Source organism: Cynocephalus volans, chromosome 7 (assembly GCF_027409185.1).
Source record: "Cynocephalus volans isolate mCynVol1 chromosome 7, mCynVol1.pri, whole genome shotgun sequence".
NCBI lineage: Eukaryota > Metazoa > Chordata > Mammalia > Dermoptera > Cynocephalidae > Cynocephalus > Cynocephalus volans.
The window spans coordinates 59252303-59278179 of NC_084466.1; the positions used below are offsets into that span (position 1 = coordinate 59252303).

General features: G+C 37.5%; 1 protein-coding gene across 1 annotated transcript; it reads right to left on the reverse strand.

Moving 5' to 3' along the window:
* Positions 1 to 22656: 22656 nt before the first annotated feature.
* On the reverse strand, positions 22657 to 25338 carry KBTBD7 (kelch repeat and BTB domain containing 7). Its single transcript, XM_063102870.1, has one exon. The coding sequence runs from the start codon at positions 25057 to 25059 to the stop codon at positions 23017 to 23019; it is 2043 nt and encodes a 680-aa protein (XP_062958940.1). The 5' UTR covers positions 25060 to 25338; the 3' UTR covers positions 22657 to 23016.
* Positions 25339 to 25877: the final 539 nt, after the last annotated feature.

The following is a 25877-nucleotide window of genomic DNA, read 5'->3' on the forward strand; positions in this document are numbered from 1 at the left end:
TTAGATTCCTTGAGATTTTTTATGTAGACAATTATGTCTTTTGCACATAGTTTTATTTTCTCTAATTTAAACTTTATGTCTGAGGGCTGGCCAGTTAGCTCACTTGCGAGAGCCTGGTTCTAGTAACATCAAAGTCACAGGTTTGGGTTCCCGTACCAGCCAGCCACCAAAAATAAATAAATAAATAAATAAACTTTATGTCTTTTCTTTCTTTGTCTTGATATGGTGCACTGGTTAGAACTTCTAATACTATGTTGAGTAAGATAATGAAGACACCATTCCTGCCTTGTTCACGATCATAGGGGGAAAGTATCCAATCTTTCATCATTAAGTATGATGTTAGCTGTAGGACTTTTTTGCAGATGTTCTTCATCAAATTTATCAAGTTGAGGTAATTCCTTTCTATTCTTAGTTTGCTGAGAATTTTTTTTCCTTTTTTTCTTCTCCTTTTTTAACAAATGAGGTAAATTTCACCTAAGATTAATGATTTTGAAGTAAATTGTTTACCAGTTTGGCATTTGAGGCTCATCCATGTTGTAGTTTGTCTCAGTACTTTATTCTTCTTTTATGAAGGAATAATATTTCATCGAATAAATATGCCATATTTTGTTTATCCATTTATCCATTGATGGACATTAGGGATGTTTCCCCCATTTACCCATTGCGAATAGGGCTGCTATGAACATTTGTGTGTAAGTATTTGTTAAAATATCTGTTGTCAATTCTTTGGAGTATATACCTAGGAATGAAATTGCTAGGTCATATAGCCATTCTATATGTAACCTATTGAGGAATAAATTGATTCCCTTAGAGGCTGAACCATTTTACATTCCTATCAGTGATGTGCAAGGGTTCCAATTTCTCTATATCTTCACCAACACTTGTTATTTCCCCATCCCACCCTATTATTACAGCCATAATTATTTAGTTATACCAATTTTATAGCAATAGATAGAGTTATTTCCATTCCTAGTGGGTAAAAGCAGTATCTCATTGTGATTTTGATTTGCATTTCCTCAGTGACTCAAAATCTTGAGCTTCTTTTCATGTGCTTGTTGTCCATCTGTTTATCGTCTTTGGAAAAATGTCTATTCATGTCCTTTTCCCATTTTAAATTGAGCTGTTTGTTTTTTTGTTGAGTTGGAAGTGTTTTTTATATATTCTGGATACTAGATCCTTATCAGATATATGATTTGCAAATATTTTCTCCCATTCTGTTGTCTTTTCATTTTTTTGATTATGTTTTTTGATGAAAAAGTTTTTAATTTTGATGAAGTCCAAGTTATCTATTTTTTTCTTTTGTTGTTTGTTCTTTTGGTGTCATATCTAAGAATATGTCACCAAATTCAAGGTTATAAAGATTTACCCCTATGTTTTCTTTGAAGAGTTTTATAGTTTTGGTTCTCTTAGTTCTTGTATTTGTATATGGTATGAGATAGTGGTCTATCTCTATTCTTTTGGGTGTGCTTATCCAATTGTTCTTGCATCTTTTATTGAAGAGACTATTCTTTCTCCTTTTGAAAATCAACTGGCTATACATATATGGGTTTATTTCATGACTCTCAATTCTGTCCCATTGTTATATATGTCTATCTTTATGTCAGTTCCACAGTTTTGATTATTGTAGTTTTTTTTTTTTTAAAGATGACCAGTAAGGGGATCTTAACCCTTGGCTTGTTGTTGTCAGCACCATGCTCAGTCAGTGAGCTAACCGGCCATCCCTATACAGGATCTGAACCATGGCCTTGGTGTTATCAGCACTGCACTCTCCTGAGTGAGTCACGGGCCAGCCCGTAACTTTTGTATTAAATTTTAAAATTGGGACGTGTGAGTCCTCTGACTGGTCTTTTTCAAGATTTTTTGGCTATTCAAGCCCCTTGCAATTCCACATGAATTTAAATATTGACTTTTTCCATTTTTGCAAAAAAGACAACTGAAATTTTGATAGAGATTATATTAAATCTGTAGGTCACTTTGGGTAGTATTGCCATTTAACAATATAAAGTCTTCCAGTCCATGAATGTGGAATGTCTTTTCATTTCTGTAGGTCTTCTTTAATTTCTTTTAGCAATGTTTTGTATTTTTGGTGTACAAGCCTTTCACCTCTTTAAATTAAATTTATTCCTAGGTATTTTATTCTTTTGGCTGTTATTGTAAGTGGAATATTATCTTAATTTTTTTTTGGACTGTTCATTCCTGGTGTATAGAAATGCAACTGATCTTGTACCCTGCAACTTTCCTCAGTTTGTTTATTTGTTACAGTAGTTTTGTATGAATTCTTTGGAATATATATATATATATATATATATATGATCATATAACCTACAAATTAAAATACTTTTTCTTCTTCTTTTCCAATTTGTATGGCTTTATTTTTCCTTGTCTAGTTGCTCTGGCTAGAACTCCCAGTACAAGTTTCCTGGAAGCAGTGGTTACTGAATAGCAGTGGTTAATACCAGAGGGCCTCTTTATCTTGTTCCTGATTTTAGGGTGAAATCTTCCAGTCTTTCACCATTAACTAGGATTTTAGCTATGGGATCTTCATAAATGTCTTTTACCATATTGAGGAAGTTTTCTTGTATTATTAGTTTGCTAAGTGTTTGTATCATTAAAAAGTGTTGAATTTTTTCAAATGTTTTTTCTATGTCAATTGAGATGATCTATTTTGCTTTTTTGTTTGTTGTTGGTGGCTGGCTGGTATGGGGATCTGAACCCTTGACCTTGGTGTTATAACACCGTGCTTTAACCAAGTGAGCAAACCAACCAGCCAGCCCTCAATTCAGATGATCTTATGGTTTCGCCCTCTTTGTTCTATAAATGTGGTGAATTGCATTGATTTATTTTCATATAACGAATCGCTCTTGCAACTCTAGAATAAATTCTGCTTGGTTTTAGTGTATAATCCTTTAAATACACTGTTTGGTTTTGTTTGCCAGTATTTTGTTGAGGATTTTTCCTTCTATATTCATAAGGAAAGTGGTCTGTAGTTTGCTTGTGATATCTTTGGCTATGGTATCAGGGTAATGCTGGCCTCACAGAATGAGTTAGGAAGTGTTTTTTCCTCTTCTATTTTTTGGAAGTAGTTGAGATGGATTGTTGTTAATTCTTTAAATTTTAATTCTTCTTTAAATTTTAATTCTTCTTTAAATTGACCAGTGAGGTCATCTAGTCCTAGATTCTTCTTTGTTGGGTGATTTTTTAAAAATTACTGACTCAGTCTCATTACTTGTTATATAGTCTGTTCTGATTTTCTATTTTGTCTTGAGTCAGTTTGATAATTTGTATGTTTTTAGGAATTTGTCCATCTTGTTTAAGTTATCTAATATATCGGTGTGCAATTGTTCAAAGTACGGTCATAATTCTTTTTATTTCTGTAAGGTTATTAGTAATTTCCCCATTTTCTTTTCTGGTTTTAGTTATTTGTTTATTGTCTTATTCTATCTGATGAATTGTATGTGTCAACTTGATTATGTTAAGAGATACACAGATAGCTGGTAAAACGTTATTTCTGGGCTTAGTATTTGAAACAGTAGATTGAGTAAAGAAGATCTGCCTTTACCAATGTGGGCCAGCATCAGCTAATTTGTTGAGGGCCCAAATAGAACACAAAGGGTGAATTCACTCTCTCTTCTGAAGCTGGGATATCCATCTTCTCCTGCCCTTGGATATCAGAGCTCCAGATTCTCAGGCCTTTAGACGCAGACTGAATTACACCCCTGGCTTTCCTGGTTCCTAGTTTTCTAGCTTGCAGACTGCAGACTGCCTGACTTCTTAGCCTCCATAATTCCATGAGCCAATTCCACAATAAATCTCTTTTTACATATCTATCTTGAGACAGCCCACCACATCCATGGGTTTCACATCTGTGAATTCAACCAACCACTATCAAATAAATTCTTAAAAAATTGCCTCTGTACTGAACATGTATGGACTTTTTTTTTTCTTGTCATTATTCCTTAAACAATACAGTATAAGAGCTATTTACATAGAATTTATATTATATTAGGTATTAGAAGTAATCTAGAGATGACTTAAGCTATACAAGAGAATGTGCAGTTCATATGCAAATATTATGCCATTGTATATCAGAGACTTGAGCATCCATGGATTGGTATCCATGGAAAACCAATCCCATGCTGATACTGAAGGACAACTAGGTTCTGTTTCTCTGGAGAACTTTTACTAACACAGCCCACCTAAAGATGTGTCAGTTTTCTTGATCTTTTCAAGAACCATCTTTTGGTTTATTTTATTCTCTCTTTTGTTTTTTTATTCTCCATTTCATTTATATTCACCCTAATCTTTATTATTTTCTTCCTTCTACTAGTTTTGGGTTTAGTTTACTCTTTTTTCTCCTAGTTTTTTAAATTGTATAGTTATGAAAGGTCTTCAAAAAGTTTATGGAAAGATTCATGTTAGCTTTTAATTCTATTTTTCCAAGAACTTTTTACCCTTGTATTGTTTTTCTGGTATCCTTTAGTCTTTTGCCCATGGTTTAACACTTTCAGCATATTTAAGACAGTTGATTTAAAGTCCTCAGGGATTGTTTATGTCAATAATTTTAATATGAATGGACCATACTTCTCTGTTTCTTTGCATGTCTTATAATTTTTTGTTGAAAATTGGACATTTTGAATACTATAATGGTTAACTCTGGAAATCAGAATCTTTCCATTCTCTACGTTAATTGTTGAAGACTGCAGTCATCTTGTTTAATGACTTTCCTAAACTATTTTTTTAAAGACTGTATTACTTGTCATGTGTGCTCACTGAAGTCTCTGTTTACTCATCTCAGCAGTCAGCCAAGTGGCCTAACAGAGATTTCCTTACTTAAATGCTTGAAACAAAAAAAAAAGAAAGAAAAAAATACTGTCTTGCAGATCGACTCTAAGTGTGAATACTCCTTTAACAGCAAACCAAGTTGCCTCCAACTCTGCCTTAGCCTTCACCTCGTGTTTGTGTGCAGCCCAAAGATTAGACATAGGTGCAAGCCTAGGGTCATCTCAAGTCTTTTCTGAACAAACATTTGGCCCTGGGCATGCGTGTTGAACTTTCATTCCCAAATACATGCAATAGCTCTTATTCCCTCAAGAATCTTCCTCCATAGCCTCCTTCTTCCCAGGCTTTGGGTCTTTCCAGACTTTGCCCCATATGCCATTCTTGCCCCAGGAGGTTATAGATGGTATATACATTGAAATATTTTTCTCATATGCCTCCTGAAAAGCTACTCTGGCTTGATGGGGGTAAAACAAAGGTCAGCCTCTATACTGACTCTTCAAGAAATTGCTAGGCAGATCAAAATGCATACTACAAGTTTCTGAGGGCAAGGTCTATATTGACCCCCTAGCATCAGCAAGGTGCACCAGGATTTCAGGTTGCCATCCCCATAGCCACCACCGAGCTGGGGAATGGGGATGGTAGGTGGGTAAGTAAGAACATCACAACACTTTGTCACTGAAATTTAGCAGTCTCTTTCTTCATTAAGCACTTCCCTCATTGCTGTAAGATTTCGATTAGATTTCAAAATTCTGAAAAAGTTTATTCTGTTAGATTTTTTCCAGCTAATGGTTGCTTCAGTGGAGGAAATGATTCTTGGATCTCCCTACTCTGCCATTTCCATAATGTCACTCTTGAGAGGTGATTTTTGTTGTTGTTTGTTTTTAAAATCATGAACAGGTGTTGAAATTTGTCAAATGCTTTTTCTACATCAATTGATATGATCATATGATTTTTCTTTTTTAGCCTGTTAATCTGATGGATTACACTGATCATTTTACAAATGTTGAACCAGCTTTCATCCCTGGAATAAATCCCCTTGGTCAATGTTATGGACTGAATGTTTGTGTCCCCCAAACTTCATATGTTCAAATTCTAACAACCCCTTTCCAGTGTGATAGTATTAAGAGGTAGGGCTTCTGGGAGGTAATTATATCATGAGGGTGAAGCCCTCATGAATGGGATTAGTGCCCTTATAAGAAGAAACACGAGAGGTAATCTCTCTCTCAGCCATGTGAGGATACAATGATAGAAGGGTCATCTGCAAACCAGAAAGAGTGCCGAATCTGCCAGCACCTTAATTTTGGACTTACCAGCCTCCAGAATTGTGAGGAATAAATGTTTGTTGTTTATGCCACTTTGGTATTCTGTTATAGCAGCTCAAACTAAGACAATCATAGTGCATAATTCTTTTTATTTATCACATTCAGGTTGCTAATATTTTGTTCAGAATTTCTGCATCTATGTTGATGAGAGATATTGATTTGTAGTTTTCTTTTTTGTACTGGCTTTGTATAGTTTTGATATGGGGGTAATACTGACCTCACAAAGTGAGTTGGAAAGTGTTCTCTCTTCTTCTTGGAAGAGATTGTGAAAATTTTGTGTTAATTCTTCTTTAAATATTTGGTAGAATTTTCCAGTGAAACCATCTGGTTTCTATAATTACTAATCCAGTTTAATAAAACTCTTTTCAATTCCTGTCCCTAAAATGTGAGTGGAGGGAAGGGACAGGGAAATAATTTATATTGGATCTTTTCAGAGCAAATCTCAATTTTTGTATAACTATTATCATTTGCTAATTTAACATAAAATTTAAGCAACAGGCAACGAGGAGACAAAGAGGAAATAGATAGGCTGGAACAGAGCCCTTTGGAGTTCTTTGCTTTGCTACAATTACCTTTCAAAACTTCCCTAACAATTGGACAAAAAAACCCAATTGAATTCACAGGTGCTTATGGAAAGGCTGGGGAACTTGGAAAAAATATGAGACAGCTAGGAGTGGACATGCTTTGTTTTTTCCCTCCGAAATGTATTGGTTTGAACAGACTTTTTGCTTTTCTATTCTCCACCATTGATAGAGTTTAGATGTGTTGTCCCAACCAAAACTCATGTGGAAATCTGATCCCCAATGTGGCAGTGCCAGAAGCTGTTTGAGTCATGGAGGCGGATCCCTCATGAATAATGGATTAATGCTCTCTCTGGGGGGCGGGGGTCCTGAGTGAGAGCTTGCTCTATTAGTTCCCCTGAGAGCTGTTTGTTTAATAGACCCTAGCACCACTCCCCCTTGCTTCCTCTCTCTTGCTTCCTCTCGCCATGTGATCTGCTTGTACCTGCCGCCTGCCACTTTCTGCCATGAGTAGAAGCAGCCTGAGACCTATGCCAGATGCAGCTGTCCCAGAATAGTAAGCCAAATAAACCTCTGTTCTTTATAAATTATCCAGTCTCAGGTAATTCTGTTATAGCAACACAAAACGGACTAATACAGCCATCTTCATAAAAGATAAAGAGAAAACCTTTCAATGCCCTCTACAGTGCAAGAAATGTGATTTATAATACCATCATTAATTCATAATTGAAAATACTGATTGGTCTTCTGGGAAAATAAATGCATCAGAATTAACTTGTAGCTCTGAAGGCCAGTGGGTTGCTATAACAACCCCCCCCCAAATTTTGTAATAATAATTCTCCCTCAAAGCTGGAGAACTCACTAAATGAAGAGAACTATAAATGCATATCAATTCAAGCAAACACCAAACACATTCATTTATTAATTTTTTCATGACCACCAACTCCATGCGTGGGACTCTGCTAGGAAATGGTGAAAAAGATAGATCCATCGTGATGGTCCCTTCTGCGATGGAGTGCTCATTCTAGTGGAGGAGACAGATAATAAAGAGCGAAAAAAAATTGATAAAGTGAATAGTTTCAGCATGTGAGAGGGCTCTACAGGAAAGAAACTAATGGGCCCTGACACTGGGCAAGTAGAGAGGAGCTGCTCCAGCACAGGATATGGAGAAGCACCCAGTCACGGTATGTATCATGAATCTTGCCTTTAAGGCTATCTGAGCTTTTGTAAAGTGGATAAATAAGGAAGGGAATCGTAGTCTTTACTAATAAGAATAATTTAAGGGAAGAAATACAACTAACTGAAGCATTATTTTTTTTCTGGAGTTTAACATACATAATTTTTAGAACTCCCTTCAAATTAGGTGGGCTCAGCATAAAACTAAGAGTTGTTTGAGTGTTTTAAAAATGAGTATTTTTTCATATCAGCTTTATTCACAATAGCCCAAAACTGGAAGAAACCCAAATATCCTTCAGTGGGTGAAACAAACTGGTAAATACATACTGTGGAATACTATTCAGCAATAAAAAAAGAAATTAACTATTTTTTAAAAAAAATAACAGCTTTATTGAGATATAATTCAAATACCATAAATTTATCTTTTCCAAATTCACAATTCAGTGGTTTTTAGTACATCCATGATATAAAAACTATTTAGATATATAAATTATTAGTGGTGCAAAAATCACCACTAATTACAAAATATTTTCATGGTTCTCAAAATAAACCGTGTACCTATTAGAGTCACTCCGCATTTCCACCTAACCCTCCATATGTCTGCCCCCAGTCCTAGACAACCACTAATCTACTCTGTCTCTATGGATTTGCCTATTCTGGATATTTCATATAAATGGAATCATACAATACATATGTGTCCTTCTGTTTTTGGCTTCTTTCACTTAATGTGCTCAAGGTTCATCCATGTTATAGCATGTAGCAAAACTCAGTTCCTTTTTATGGCCAAATAAGATTCCATTGCATTGGTATCGGCCATTTATTATCCATTTATCAGCTGATGAGCATTTGGGTTTTTTCTTACTTTTTTGTCAGTTATGAATAAATGCCGCTATGAACATTTGTATATTAGATTTTTCTGGACATGTTTTCAATTTTCTTGGGTACATACCTAGGAGTGGATTGCTGGGTCATATGGTAACTCTATGCTTAACTTTTCAAAGAACTGCAAACTATTTTCCAAACCATCTTCACCATTTTACCTTCTTACCAGCAGGTATTAGGATTTCAGTTTTTCCACATCCTTGCCAACACTTGTTATTTTTGAACATCTTTTCATGTGCTTTTTGGTCATCTGTATATCTTCTTTGAAGAAATGTCTTTAAATCCTTTCTTCATTTTTCAATTGGATTATTTGTCTTTTTATTGTTGAATTGTATCAATTCTTTATGTATTCTGGACACAAGTCCCTTATTAGATATATGATTTGCAAATATTTTCTCCTATTGTGTGGGGTTTTTTTTTCACTTTTTTGATGATATCATTTGAGGCATAAAATTTTAATTTTGGTTAGGTGCAGTTTATCTGATTTTTCTTTTGTTGTACTGATTTTTATTTTTTGGATATATGCCCTATATATCAAGCTGCTTGCACAGAGTGTACTCTCAAATAGGTCAAATAAAAAAAAAGGTCCAGATAATAGAGCTTTCCAGTGAGCTGGCAGACAGTTCACCTAGTGACAATTCTCTGGGAATGGGCTTTTAGGAAGCTCCAAATCTGTTCTGTTCCCTCCAGTGGCTGCTAAGCTGCTGGTTTCCACAGCTACTATAGGTGTGAAGCTGTTGAGTTGCAAAGCTTTTACAGAGCTGAGGAGAGATGTATGGGATTAGGGCAAATTAAAATACCACGAGGCTTGCCGTTTTTACTGAAATTCAGCTGTTTTTCTTGAATAAACACTCTCTGGAATATTGCAAGCCTTTAGTTAATTTCCAAAGTTCTAATAAGTTTATTTTAACAGGTTTTGCTAATGTCCTCATTGCCTTTAAGGAGAAGCAGATCTCAAGAGAATTATGCTGAGGGAAAAAAAATGATCTCAAAATGTTACATGCTATATGGTTCCATTTATATAACATTTTTTAAACGACACAATAACAGACATGAATTACAGATTAGGTCTTGACAAAGTGTTACGGAGGTGAGGAGGGAAAAGGCTGTGGCTATAAAAGCATCTTACAAAGGATATTTGTGAGACAACTGATTTCTGTCTTGACTATATTGGTGCTAAGGTTTGAATGTGTCCCCCAAGGTCATGGCACGGGTTGGAAACTTAATCCCCAGTGCAATGGTGTTGTGAGGTGGGATCTTTAAGAGGTGATTAAGTCATGAGAGTTCTGCCCTCATGAATGGATTAATGCCATTATCATGGGAGTGGGTTAGTTACATTAGGAGTGGGTAACTAATAAAAGGTTAAGTTTTAGCCCCCTTCCCCTCTCTCTCTTTCCTGTGTGCATTCTTGCCCTTCCTCCTTCTGCCATGGGATGATGTAGCAAGATGGCCCTCAGCAGAGGCCAGCCCCTTGACTTTGGACTTCCCAGCCTTCAGAACTGTAAGAAATAAATCTGTTTTTTATAACTTACCCAGTTTCAGGTATTCTGTTATAGCAGCACAAAACAGACTAAGACAATTGGTGTTCTCATAAGACTACATATATGATTAAAATTTCATAAAATTAAATATACATACACAAATGCATGCATATAAAGCTGGTAAAATGTGAATGTCAGTGATTTGTACCAATGTTAATTTCGTGGTTGTGATATTTTACTGTAGTTGTGCAACAAGTTACTGTTGGGGGAAACTAGGTAAAAGGTATATGGGATTGTTCTGTATTATTTTTTACAACTGCATGTCAATCTACAATAATCTTAAAATTTTTTTTAAAAAAGCAAAACTCGGGCCGGCCCATAGCTCACTCGGGAGAGTGCGGTGCTGATGACACCAAGGCCACGGGTTTGGATCCTATATAGGGATGGCCGGTTTGCTCACTGGCTGAGCGTGGTGCTGACAACACCAAGCCAAGGGTTAAGATCCCCTTACTGGTCATCTTAAAAAAAAAAAAATTAAATTAAATTAAAAAAGCAAAACAAAAAACGTATGGTCACTCATAGTAAAAACTCTAATAATAAAAATTAGATAGTTGAGAGAAGTAATTATTCAAAATATTCTCTGGCAGCTGTTTTTCGTATTCACAAATACAAAAATGATACTGTATGTATATCTTGACTATACTAGGATATCCTGATTAATATAAAGTCAGCACAAGAACTGGGCAAGCAATCAAGTCCTGAATAGATTATTATGACTAATGAGTTGGGTTTTAATAGAGGGGCAGGTAGGTAAATTGCATTCACACAGCACTGCAAAAATGATTCAGGCACAGGCTGGCCAGTTGGCTCAGCTGGTCAGAGCACGGTGTTGATAACACAAAGGTCAAGGGTTTGGATCTCTTCACTGGCCAGCCATAAAAAGAAAGATTCAGGCAAAGAAAATGCTGGAATTTTGGAATGTAACCTAATTTTTGTCAGGTGCCTGTCTTAGCATTTTCTGCTGCTATAACAGAATACCACAGACTGGTAATTTATAAAGAAAAGTGGTTCATTTGGCTCACAGTTCTGGTGGCTGGAAAGTCCAAGAGCATGGCACTGGCATCTGGTGAGGGTGTTTGTGCTGTGTCATAACATGGCAGAAGGGCAAGCGAGAACATAAGACAGAGAGAAGAAATTGGCCAAACTTGTCCTTTTATCAGGAGACCATCCCTGCAATAACTAACCCACTCTCATGATAACAGCATTAATTACCTCTTAAAACCCCCACTACCCAATACCATTACACTGGCAATTACATTTCAACATAATTTTTGGAGGGAACATTCAAATCACTGCATCACCCTTTCCTGAAACGTAAAATTTCATATAAGTGAGGCAACTTTTGGTATTCATTTAAAATAGGATTGCAGAATCATGGATGTTTCAACAAGTATAGGTATAGATAATCTTGGAATAAGGTGAACAAGACAAAGCTTATTAAGATGCTCTGAATGGGCTGGAACTTAGTTAAAACTGAATACAGATGCTCCTCCACTTACAATGGGGTTATGTCCGATAAATTCATCATAAGTCGAAAATGTATTTAATATATCTAACCTCCTGAATGTCATAGCTTAGCCTGGCCCACATTACACATGCTCTGAACACTCACATTTGCCTACAGTTGGGCAAAATCATCTAACACAAAACCTATTTTATAATAAAGTGTTGAATATCTTATGTAATTTATTGAATATTGCTCTGAGTGTGAAAAACAGAATGGTTGTATGGGTACTCAAAGTATGATTGCTACTGAATGCATATCACTTTTGCACCACAAAATCAAAAAATCGTAAGTCAAACAGTCATAAGTGAGGGATTGTCTGTAAAATATATTTTATTCTTTATATAACTAAAAATAAAATTTAGATATTCTGGTGTCCAATACCTTATCTAAAATGGTCGATACTGCTTATAAAATGTGTTCCCAGCATTTTATTCCAAATAATTTAACTTAATATTGTCATATTTACATCCAAGGCAAAATGTATACCCTTGATATAGATTTTTAAAAATATTTTACCTGCTGTAAGATTTGAGGAATTAATATATTTAGAGCAATTCTTGTTTTAGAGATATAATTAGTGTGTGCTCATCAAAAAGTTGCCAATGGTTAACTCTCAGTTGCACAAGCTTGTGGATATGCAAAATCCATGGAAGGCTGGATTCCACTGATGTCATTAAACACTAGGTTGTGCCTCCCTTTCTCCAAATCTTCCAGATCTCTTGACAAGCTGTACAGTTGGCTTTTCCATCCTTTCTCTTTTCTTTAACATTCACAGAGCCAGTAGACAGCCAATGTGGGAAAAAGAAAGGACCTGAGTTCTTAGAAAATCAGGAACTTGCTATATTAAGAATCCTTAACATTTCAGAGATCTCAAGCATTATATCAGTGCAGTAACTTTAAGGCTAATTCCAGCTATAATTTAAAACCTCATGATAATAAATGTGCATAGACTTTTGACAAAAACTTAAATTGCATTTTGAAATACAATATGACATAATCATATCTTTAAATTAGTACTATAATTAGTACTATGCAAATTGATTCAGATTTAAAAATTACTTTTCTGCTCCTCAAGCCCATTCATTCAATTTATATTCAGTGAATACACAAAACAGAGGTAGTATTTGGAAAAGTTCACCTTATTATTACCTTGACATATGTAATACAATAATTATAAATTTAAATATGAAAATTATTTGATATTTATTAAATCAGCTCAATGCTCTAATTGAGATTACTGTATCTAAACTAAAATGGTCAAAATAGAATTTTAATATTAATATTAATAAAATAATATAAACGCTTAATATAATATTAAAAATACAAGTACAATACAATACTAAAAATAATACTGTGTGTTTTAATATGTGGGTACTTCAAAAAGTTCATGGAAAAATGGAATTAAAAGGTAATACAAATCTTTCCATCAACTTTTTGAAGATCTTTTTGTATATAAAAACTCAAAATGTGATCACTGGAGGTTTGGTTGGGTTTTATTTTGAACTGAAAACAACTTTTCATTTCCTTTCTCCATTGTGTAAGATGATTTTACTTCAAGTATGGACCTCTTTATTCAGAATTCTGAGTAAGCAGTTCAGAAATCCAGACTTAGTGCCCTGAGGAGCATCAGAAATAAGACTGGAGGACCAAATAAATCTCATGCAAAACAACAGTGATTTTACTTTCCAAGTCCTATGTTTGGGGTAGCGAACACATTGAAAAATAATGTGGATTTCATCATAAGTGCTACTCAGCAGGCCAGAGCATGTACTAGAAAGTGCGCAGATTCAAGAGTCAGGAAACGCAGTTCTAATTCCAGTTTTACTAATAACTAGCAGTGCAATACTTGGTAAATTATTTCAGGTTCTTCGGGTTTAAATAAGAAAAGTGGGCTCTAATATTCTATGATTCTAACAGACGAAATCAACCTATAATCAAGAACAATATATGTAAATTCAAGACATTTAGAGATTATGTAAAAAATAGAAATCTTTATTAATATATCTTACATTGTTAAAATCTAGGATATAAACCATTCTATTTTACAATAACACCCTGAGATAGGGAGACCTCCCACTTTTATAACACACACAATTTGCTTCTGTGAAACTGCTTGCTATGTGACAAGGTAGATTAATTGTTTAAATTGCTTAAACTTTGTTATAAAAATCGTAATTGTTTGCTGTGTGACAAGGTAAATTAATTAAGTTTAAATAGTGTTTGAATTGCTTTAAAAAAATGTTGTTTAAAAATCTCCCTTGGGGGGGCCGGCCCGTGGCTCACTCGGGAGAGTGTGGTGCTGAGAACACCAAGGCCCCGGGTTCGGATCCCATATACGGATGGCCGGTTCGCTCACTGGCTGAGCGTGGTGCTCACAACACCAAGTCTAGGGTTGAGATCCCCTTACCGGTCATCTTTAAAAAAAAAAAAAAAAAAATCTCCCTTGGCTCTTTAGCCCCCCTTAATAAAAGTGAAAAGCTAAATATTAGCCGGCACTTAAAGAAGTTTGAATTTTGTTTAATGTTCCCCACCCAAGCTGCCCCTGAGTGATTAACAGGCTTGTTTCAGCTTCTGTCATCAGCTTGAGCTAGCCTCCCCCTCCCACCTCACATTAGAAGGGAATGTATGTGATTAGATGATAACTTTGAGTACGTAATTATATGATAACTTTAACTGTGCGACTAAATGTACCTTTTAAAAATCCCTCTAAACTTCAATTCAACTTCCGAAAACTTTCTTGAAGGGACAGTCGCCGGCTGGCCAATAAAACCCTCTTTTAAATTCTCACTTGGGTGTTCTGGTTCCTTTTCCATGCAGCAGCCTCACAACAACTCTACTCTTAAATGTTTTTTTCAACTCTGTTCAAGACAGTCCTTAAGCAATGGAAGATGCTTAAAACTTTGGTGTTATGAGAGCTGTAAAGATGAAGCAGACTGTTTCCCCCTTGCTCTAATGAAGTTTACTGGTTAGCAGGTCCACCCTCACCTCAAGCACCCTTCCCATGGGGCTTGCTTTCTTTCAGCAGAAAGCCTTGCATCCTAATTCAAACAAAGAAAAGAATAGAAGTACAAGCTACCTGATGTCCAAAGCCATACCTAGAAACCTATCTCCATCTATATGTACCGTCCCCTTCTTCCTCCAGTTTTGGAAGAGGGGTCCTGGCTCCCGTCCCAATGTAATCCCACCACTTATGACATCCTCTCTCTTCCCAGAGCTTCTGGGCCCAGGCCCTTCATTATTCTAATGGCTTTTGGCCTGAACCTAGTAAAGTGTTCAAGACTCTCATCTTAAAACAACAGAAACCACAAACATAATTTTGGTATTCTCTCCCTCCCTGAGTACTGCCCGTTCCACATTCTCATATCTCACCACATGATAAGATAAACTACCACTGAAATTTATGACAGTTGTCCGGCTGGATATCCCACATTCTGCATTTGGTATTTTTAATTTGACCTTCTGGACACTGTCCTTCCTGTAAACTGGAAGTTTGCTCTAATGGCTTAATTAGATTCAGGTTCAACATTTGGCAAGATTTTATATATATATATATGAAAATATGAATTTTCTTTTTGTTATCAGGTCATAAGAAGGGCTGTGAGGCTTGAATCTGCCAGTGCCCTTTAGAGGTGAGGTGAACCCACATCTGGCATGTGGCTAAGGAAAGCTCATCTCACTCATTCTAACCCCCTTTAATCAGGCTTCTGCCCCCAAGCGATTGTTCAGATTGAAACATCTTTGCAAAATACCACCAATGACCTTCTAACCGCCAAGTTAAAATTCTGTAATGTGACCTGGTTGTCCATACCATGAGAGTGAGACAGGGAAGATGTGTTACCAATCTGATGATTGTTGTGGGAGACTGAGGTTCGATCTAGCAGGGTCCCTCTGAGGACCTATATAGAGTGTATTTCATTACTGTCCCTTTCTTAAAGTTGGAATGCCACAGTACTTATCTACAAATTCCCATCCTCCATTGCTCCATTGCACAAGGACTGCCCTGGGAGCATTGACTTCCCCTTGAATTCCTGTGCTGTGGCTACAGGAACATTGCCCAAGAGAATGCTCCTTCAGAGAAAGCTCTGAGGCAGAAAAACAGAAAAAGGTGACCTCTTAGCATGACAGGGAAGTGTCCACCATAGTTGCAGCTTAAATCAGAGGAGTGCCAAAGACATGTGATGTGGGACACCAAAATGTATCTACTAATGTCTCCAAACTAGTCGGACTCCTATATTCCCAAACTCACTGAATGACAAGACAGCACTATCCACTTAGTCCACTGTGACAGACACCATTAATTGCCACAGTCCATTCTCCTCTTCTTCCTTTTAGTAATAGTGAGAGCTTTGGGGATATGGGACAAGTGAGAGGGCTATACTGGTGCGTTCCCAGAGGAGAAGATGAGGGGATTGGGAAAGAGTTTAGGGATTTAGAGGAAGAAACCTGAAACTCTGCTTAATTTCTGCCATTTCTAGAAATACTGAGATAGGACTTAATAGCAAGGATGTGAGGAATGTTCGTGTGTGTGTTAAAGGTTCTCAGGGTGCATTTGTTTGTGAAAAATCAGTATTCAGCATGATATGGAATTTAATTTTTAGCTGTGAATTTATTGTGGGAGGAGGACTGTTGGGAGATTTGAAATGACCATCATAGCAACAAAGCCTGCATGGTGTTGTGAACTGCCTGCATTTGAATACAGGAAGCCTAGACATGTCCATATATTAGCTTAATAACATCTATTTAGTAATAGAGCCCCCTGAGTTTTAGCTAGGCACATGCTACCCATATAGTGACAAGATTTCCCAGGCAACCTTGCAGCTGGGTATAGTGATATGATTAAATTCTCCCCAATGGAAAAACGGCAAAAGTGAAGTAAAAGTCCTTTTAAAAAAGTCCTTCCATTTCCTATCTTTCCCCTTTTCTGCAGGCTGAAACCAGAATTGTGGTGAATATACTCTGCCCCTGAGGATGAAGGCAACTCACTAGGAGCTGTGAGGAAAAATGATGAAAGAACCTGGGCCATAAACAACCCTGCGGGGCAGAAGCACTCTGCCAACACTTGACTGCTCACTTATGGACTGAATGTAGAGAAAAAATTTTCTATCTTATATTTAAAGGCCTCTTTGGTATAGAAGCTTGGTTTATACCCTAACTAATACAACATCCAAGCAAGAAACTTGGGAAATAGCTTATAATCCTTCCTTTCTCATACATCCTACACATCCTTCATTTCCAAACATACAATTAGAGGTCCAGATCAATTTAACCTCGGTTATATCTGTTCCTTCCTCATCAAGCCCACAACTATGGCCTCTATTGAGTACTACCACATCATGTCACTGTCTGGACTATAACACTAACCCTTTAACTGTTCTTGCCCCCAGTCTTGCACTGTCAATACATCCAGGAAAAGGTTCTCAATAAAACAAAATCAATCATGTCAAGTTTCTACTTAAAAATTCTCAATGAATTCATACTACACACACACACACACACAAAACAAAAAACTCCTTGATTATATAGAATGCCTTTCAGGACTTGATGTCTACACTTGATGTCTACCAACTTTGTCGTTGGCTTGTTCCCAATCCCAAGCTCTCCTTCTCATCCTAGGATCAGGTCAGACCAAAATACATGCTGTACCCTGAAGATTCCTACCTCTGGAACTCCACTGTCTGTGTAATCTGTCACAAGGGGACTATAACCTTCATTGAGGTTATTTCCTCACCTGTCTTCCTCAACATTTCCCAACTTCATCTATTATGAGTGACTAGACTTGACTATTCAGAGTCCTAGGCCTCTCCAGGAATTTTCTGCCAGGAATATCAGAAAATACTGCCTCTTTCCACTCTTTCTAAGCTGGTATGATGTGGGTCTTGGGAGTCCTGGAAATCATTCTGGCTGCCATGTGATGAAATCTAGCTTGACAGATGGTAGAGATTGCTATTTGTATCCCAATATCCTTCCTCAGCATTCTTCAAGAAGGAACCCCTGAATTTTAACTAGATACATGTTGACCCGTAATAACGACTACCTCTTCCAGGCACCCTTGCAGCTAGGTGTGGCCATGTGGTTAAGATCTAGCCAATGTCACATGATAAGAAGTGATATGCACAACTTCCCTTACAAAGCAGAGTCATGAGGGTGAACCACATTGGCCCATGTGGAACAGGGTAACATTCTAAGGATAGTAGAGTAGGAAGACAGAAAAAATCTGTGTCTCAGGTGACTTTGTAGATCCAGTTGACATACATACAGGACTTTTATATGAGAAACTTCTATCATATTTAAACAATTATAGGGTCTCTGTACATACAACCACATCTAGACCCCAACTAATGTATAAAGTGAGAGAAAGTATTGTCCCATGATATCTTCTTTGTACAGGGAAAGCCATGAAGACATTAAGACTCTTCATCAGGCATGCCTTGAAGTGAGAGCCATTGCTATTTGCTAGTTTCCCCAGAATTAATGAAAGTTTGTCCCCAAAAGAATATTCCTGATTAAGATATGGTGATTCCAAGTATCTAAAATTGCCTTGGAGATGAGAATGTAAAAGGGTGACTCCATTGGAGAGTGGTGACTCCCCACAGAGTAGGAGAAAATGTCTCAGATACGGAAGGAATAATATGCAACAATATCTGTTCCCTGCCTGCCCTGCACCTTGGACCATATTGAGTCCACAAGTGTAAAGTGAGGAACAGAAGCTGATGGAATAGACTTGGCTGACAAAACAGCCCAGAGTCAAGGAGAGGGCATAAAACCTATTGTCTATCTGATATTCTAAGACTTAGCAACTTCTCTTAATAGTATCTTTTTGTTGTTGTTGTTCATTTAAAAAAAAACCTGGGGGGCTGGTGGGTTAACTCAGTTGGTTAGAGTGTGGTGTTGATAATACCAAGCTCAAGGTCAAGGGTTCTGATCCTGGGACCGGCCCAGCCACCAAAAAAAAAAATTGGGTGGTAAAAATATAACCCTTTCGATGGTTCTAAAAATAGCTTATCAATTAATTGTCCTGGAACTGCTAGTCACATTTTCTATACATAATTTTGCCTCCTAATACTTTCCTGCTTTATCATATTCTCTATAACAAATATTCCTTTAAAGTTAGTTGTAAAGATGAAAAGGTGTTGAGGTTTTTAAACAGATAGGGGAAGAAGATATTTGATGAGAGAGAGGATAGAGGCAAAGTAAAACTGCTAAGAAGCAGGCAATATAAAATGATACCAAGAGTTCAAATCCAAAGGAGAATGTAGATGTTTACATTCTGGTTTATCAGACTTCAGGATTTCAAAATCCAGTCAACTTTCTTTTAAAGTTTAGGGGATTGACATAAGGCTGAAAACTTTTTACATTTCCAATTTGTAAACATTAAAACATGAAAATACAATTGAATAATTTTAGTTTTAGATTTTTTCCTCATTTCAGCCCAAACTGGTAAAAATGACATCAGGCAAAACACTGGTTCCTGGTTTAATAAGCAGTGAATAGCAAATTGATTTTTTTTTTGCTACATTTTTAATAGATTCCTCATGGGTAGATGCCCTTTTCCAACAACGTGTTTTCCTGCTCATTATAAGATAAAGAACTTTTGCTACTTAGATATATTTCTAATCAATAGCTGTGATGACATGAAACATCTGAACCATATATTTTAAGACCTGATATATACACAGCCCTCTTGGACAATAATTATATCACTTACAGTTGTATAACACAACGTTTCAAATCTTTCATATACATTAGTTCATTTGACACTTTCCTTTAACTTATTTACATTTAGTTACCTATTCTCATGTTAATCATCTTGAGAAAATTTGTTTTTTTGTTTGTTCGTTTGTTTGTTTGTTTTAAAGATGACCGACATACACACACACACAAACCGGGGGGGGGGGGGGGGGGGGAGAAGATATAACAACCACAATTATTTGAAGTTGATACAACAAGCAAACAGAAAGGACATTGTCGGGGGGGAGGAGGGGAGGGAGAAGGGAGGGAGGTTTTGGTGATGGGAAGCAATAATCAGCTACAATGTATATCGACAAAATAAAATTTAAAAAAATAAATAAATAAATAAATAAATAAATAAATAAATAAAGATGACCGGTAAGGGAATCTTAACCCTTGACTTGGTGTTGTCAGCACCACGCTCTCCCGAGTGAGCCACAGGCCGGCCCCTTAAGAAAATTTGAATTCCGGAAATATCTACTCTGCCTTTGTTCTGAGGTACTCATTAATTTTTATATCTCTTTCAGATGGTGAATGTACATTATTTAGTTGTTCTGTTTTAGGAATGACATAATATTGTTCTACCTACAAACATTTGAGCTATGGTTTTGTGAAAAATGATAATTCCTACTTGTAAAGGTGTTCTTGAGACTCTGTCACAAGTGTTCTGACCCTGAGTATGTGAATGAACTTCAGAAATGTCACTACACCTTTGAAATTATGGAAATATGAACATGTACATGCACTTTCCTGGGGAATAGTCAAAAGGTTTATCATATTTTCAGTTAAGATCCAGGTACCCAAACAGAAAAAACGCTGCTCAACTAGAGGAGATAGAGGGAACTATTATGACTTAAATTTAAGCCTAAAACCAAATTTAAACAAGTTATTTGCTATCTTATCCTTTTGAAAACACCAATGCCACATATTGTCTGAATTAAAAGTATTTGAAATAATCTGGGTTCTCAGCTTTCCAGACTACAGGCACAAAGATACAGAAGATAATTAAGGTCATTCTAAATCTTACAAATGGTAGTTCTGCAAATGACATTATATTGAACATTTGCTAAAAGATGTGCTGATTAATTGGAAAACTGTGACAACTATGCTTTCCAAGAAGGAATTTCAACACTGCTAGTTGTGTCATTCACTGTGCAGCAAAGGTTTCATACATTGAGCAGAACCACTGAATTATAAAGTCAGGAAGCCTGGGTTCTAGTACCAGTTTTATTTGTAACTAACATATGCAAATCACTTATCTATAAAAGAATGGTTAACATCTACTTCCTAATTCACAACTATATAACAAAACCAAAATCATTCCCAAGAAAACCTCATTGTAAACAAAGATCTTACTACTATTTTGCCAAAGCTTTAATTACAAGGTTGAGAATGACAAAATGGAAAATTTGTCCTTTACATATCAGTTGCATACCTTAATTCTGCAGATGGTTAATTGGGTTGAAATAAGCATAGCTATGTTTCAACCTTATAGAATGAACAGCAATCAACAAAAAGTTTATGATGAAGAAAATGTTGGCTAAAAATAGCACTATTGAGAAATACCTTCCTATGCTAAGAGCAGTGCTTATACTATACCTGATGTCCAATGAAACAAAATTTAGCCTTAGGCCATTAAAGCGTATTTACCCTTTTGAAGGAACATATACTGCTAGCACAGGGATCTTATTTCATTTAAAATGATGTTAAACAGAAATGTCTTGTAGATTCTTCAAACGGCCAGTCAAAATGATTAAGAAAACTTATTTATGTGGTTTTTTAAAAAAATCTTTTTCTCTCTGCCTCTTTTTTTCATTCAAAAATTCAGTTCCCTGTCCAGGACCATCCATACTCCTCTGTCCTCTGCCAGGGTGTAAGAAATGTTAGCAATCTGTCATTAGAGAATAAACATAGAGATTTGCATATTATTGAACACAGATTCAGGAAGATAATTCTAAGTGCATATTAAAAAAGTATACACCACAAACATCTTCATATGTATATGTACACCATTTATTGTGCATATGGATTGTGACAACTATATGTATTAATAAACCTTCAAAAGGAAAGCACCTATATTTTCTTGTATTTAACAATGTCAATTTTGTATGATTTAGTCTCTATTTCTGAATTTTTCCTTACATATGACAGAAATAAAGACGAGTATGGTTCACAGAGAAACACAGAACATATACAAATACCATTATAAAATAACTTTGTATACCACTGCTTGGGGAAATATTTCAGAGAAAACATACTTTCACTATTGGCCCCAAATGCCATCACCCACTTATGTTCTTTAATTGTCAGCTTTTAATACAAAAATACCTTCAAGCTGATAAACAAGAACATTTACAGTGACTTACAAAACTGACAGAATATTTCAATGCTACACAAAACAGTTCTATACACAGCTTAAAGTTTTAAAGTTCTTTGCTGGCACTTGATTTTATAGTTAATAACACAATAACTACTGATCTCAATAAAATACTGTTTTTAGCTTATACATATTTTCAAAACCAGTATTACCTCACAAAAACAGTAAAGAATAAATCACTTCCTGCTGAAGAATCTTCTAAGACGAACACCAAAACTATACAGCCAAAATATTTTAGGGAAGCGAATAAACTTTTTAAGAAAAGTCATGACTAATGGATAAAAATTTACATTACCCAATTATATATCCAGTGAAAAAAGTATTGTTCCTCTGATTCAATGAAGCATGTACCAGGTTTACATCAAAAATACGAACTTACAAAGCAAGTTACCTTTATAAATTTGGTTTAGAAGGGTGTTTAAATTGGTGACACTACTAGAATGGATTTTTTTAGATAAAAAATTGATTACATTTAGCAAATACACATTTTATATTCCAAAAACTGAAATTTCTTTTAAAACAGTAGAATCCTGATTTTTGTTTTTGTACTTTCTGTGAACTTGTAAGCCATTCTGCACGTTATCAAAATAAAATCACTACTCAGTAACCTCAATACACATATCCAGTTTTTTTGAAGAAGGAAAGAAAACTAAACTAAATTATAACAAACAATATTTAACTTACAATACTAAAAACTGACTAGTTTAAAATTTTGGAAATCTACTTTCATTATTCTGAAGGAAAATATACACTTTCAAAACTCTACCAACATTTCCTAGTCTAGTTTTCTATTAGAAATTAAAAAGTTAAATTCATTGTGGAAATAAACAGAATTTTAAAATTAACAAAAGACTAAATTAGGATAATCAAAATATAAGCATACTAACTAATCAAAACAATTCATTGGTGCAATGAATATCTGAACAATGGAAAAATCACCAAGCATCCTAACAAATAGATAGTTTATTTTCGCATATTGTAATTCTGGGCTTTCGGCACAGTTCATTACTAAATAGGTTGATTTTGTGGACTGTTTAAATTTTGTACCATTACATTAGTATTTCAAAATATTACCCTTTCTAAACCAAAGCTGCCATCCTAATCAACTTTTTTTTCAGGGAAAAGAAAGAATTTTTAAAGATACATTCCGGAGCAGTAGGAACATTTTAGTGTTTCAAAATATTTACAAAGAACCCTGCTGGTCCTGTGCATTTCGCTGAGGTGCTACTTGCACCCAGACTTCATCATCAGAAAAAGAACTTGAACTTCCTGACTCAGAGTCTAGCTCACTATATCCATCTAAGTCCCATTCAGTACTAGACTCACTCCGTGCATCATCTTCCTCAGTGATAAAACTCTGACCAGGCTCAAGGCAGGAAGGATAAACACGAGCACAGAGGCAAATAAAGCCAGAATCAAACTGCAAAAGGCCTAACATGGTACCTACGTTAATCCACTGGTCTTCTCTAGTATCATATTCATACACGGTCACGCGGTTCTTTTTCCATTGCGGGGTGGTAGAAGTGATGAGCAGCAACTTTTGGTCGTGATTGACAATCTGGTAGTTGTGGGTCTCTGAGTCCAAGGGAATATTACTAATCTGCCTCCATTCTCCTCTAGCTGGGTTGTAGACCTTCATGACCGGAATGTCACAAATACAATAGATCTCATCATTGAAGACACATGCTTCCTGAAAGTCACTGCGTTTAAGAGAAGCACAGTTCAGCCACATATTGTGGCTAGGATCATAGCAGAGCATGCGTTTACTGTTGACAGCAAAAAGATAGTTCTGCACCACTATTAGTTCAAAGGAATAGAAGGAATGAGGTACAGGAGCCACCAGTGCCCACTGGTTCCTCTGAACACTGTAGCATTCCACTTCCTTCAGTTTAACTCCAGTAATAGGATCTCGCCCACCCAAAATGTAAATGTAGCCATTGAGGTATGCCACATCCATGCCCTCACGACACAGCAAGCGGTCTGCAAGTTGCTGCCAACTATTCTGGGCTGGTTTATACACCCAGAGGTCTTTCCTGGGCTGGGCAGCTAGATAGATGTCATGGTCTGGAGAGATACAGACAGCTGAGGAGGTGACAGTTTTAGTGTGAGCCAAGCTGGTCAAAGGTGATGGCATTGTGTAAATGTCCCCTGAGTATGGGTCATAACAGAGAAAGGGATCTCTGGGATGTCCAAAGAAGATCACCATCTCCCTGGCACACATTCCCAGCCTCTGGGGTGGATTTTCTGCTGCAGATACAACAGAGCTGCTGCTGCTGCTGTTCGGCTTTGGCACCGGAGACTTATACAACAAATCACCGTAGCGCATCTGCAGGGCTCCTTCAATAATGTCCGGGCAGTACTTTTTCACAATAGGTTTGGTCAGTAGCCCTTCCAGGTAGTCCTGATCTTCTTCAGTGAAATGCATCCAGCGGACACACTTGAAGACTTCTGCAGCATTGGGACCCCGCTCTTTGGGAGCAGCCTCTAGCCACTGCATGGCCACGTGGCACACGGTCCGCTCACTCTCTATGTCCAGACTATCCAGGCGAAGGACAGCCAGCAGCTGGGCCAGGGTCAGATCTGCTAGAGTCTCCTCCCGAACTGAACCCATCCGGCTTAGGTGCTTGAAGTTGTGAGCTATAAAAGACTGAGCCTGAGATCGGAGCTTGTGATGGTCAAAGGCGTCGGCAAACTTGAGAATGGCGGTGCAGTTGGTCAGGTCAAGACGGCGGGCTAAGAAGGAGGCACAGGCCTCCCGCACGTACTCCAGCTGGAGCATGTCTGAGGCTGCGTACAGGCGCTGCACGTTGGCCTCACTCAGGGACACACGACCCGTGTAGCAGTAGTCGACCAACACCTCGAAGGACTCCGCGTCCACATCGTGTATGGTCACGCTGGTCTGCTGGCTCTCGTACATGCCGCCCGTGAACATGCTCTTGAAGTAGGGACACGCGGCAGCCAGTACGTTGCGGTTGCAGGAAAAAAGGCGACCCGTGCCGGGCCCGCTCCCGGGCGTCACCACCTCGATGGTCACATCACACAGCAGCCGAGCGTCGTAGAAGGACTTGAGCTGTGCCAGCAGGGCTGCAGAATGGGCCGTGTCCTTTAATTCCTCTGGGCCCGTGAAAAAGGCCGAAACCGAGGGCTTGGAAATCCTCTTGGGTCGCCTGCCCCCGCGGGGACTGGCGAGGCGGCGAGAGCGCGGGGCGTCTTCCCGGGACTGCATGGTGGAGATGGCGGCGGCAGAGAACGGCTGCAGGCACCCGGCTCTGGCTCCTCCTCAGCCTTCCCTTGCTGACGTTAAGATAGCGGCGTCCCAGAACAGACTAGGGCACCTCCCGCCCTTACTTACTTCAGCCCTACGCCGCGGTGCCACCTCCCTTTACCGCGCAAACAGTTCCTGACTCACCCCTTTCAAGTCCGCGCCCTTTCTCCGCCTCAGGTCGCCCACACGGGATCCGGGGCTGGAGCCAAGGGAGCCGCCACTGCGCCGCGCTGGCGATGCCGGTAGGCGTCCCGGAGAACTACCGCTCCCAGGGTGCCTTTCGCGCCTCGAGACGCGCTGGGGCTTTTCGGACCTCCGGGTAGAAACTGACGGCCGGAAGCCGCGTTGCACACTGGGAGTGGTAGTTTGTGTCATATCGCGAGGTTTTGTGTCTATGCTTTCTCTGACAGAAAGCGTTAATTGTCCTGCGTTTGATGGTTAAGTACAGACTAGAAGCTCCGTTTCATTATTCATTAATTGTGTGGCTTCCCTCTGAGAAATTTTCCATCATTATAAAATGAGGATAATATTTCATAGGATTGTGTGAAGACTGATATAAATTACGTAGGACACTTTGATAACTTTTTTTTATTAGAAAAATAACGTGCTACACCCTGCCTAGGATAGAAAGAGTCCAAAATTGTTAGCTTTTCTTTTAGAATTTACGGCAAATGAAGTACCCACTAATTTGAAACCATGACTCTTTTTTTTTTTTAAACCTGCAAATTTCTCAAAAGAAATAACTTCCAGTTTGAATTTTTCTCTTGAAAGGTTCTGAA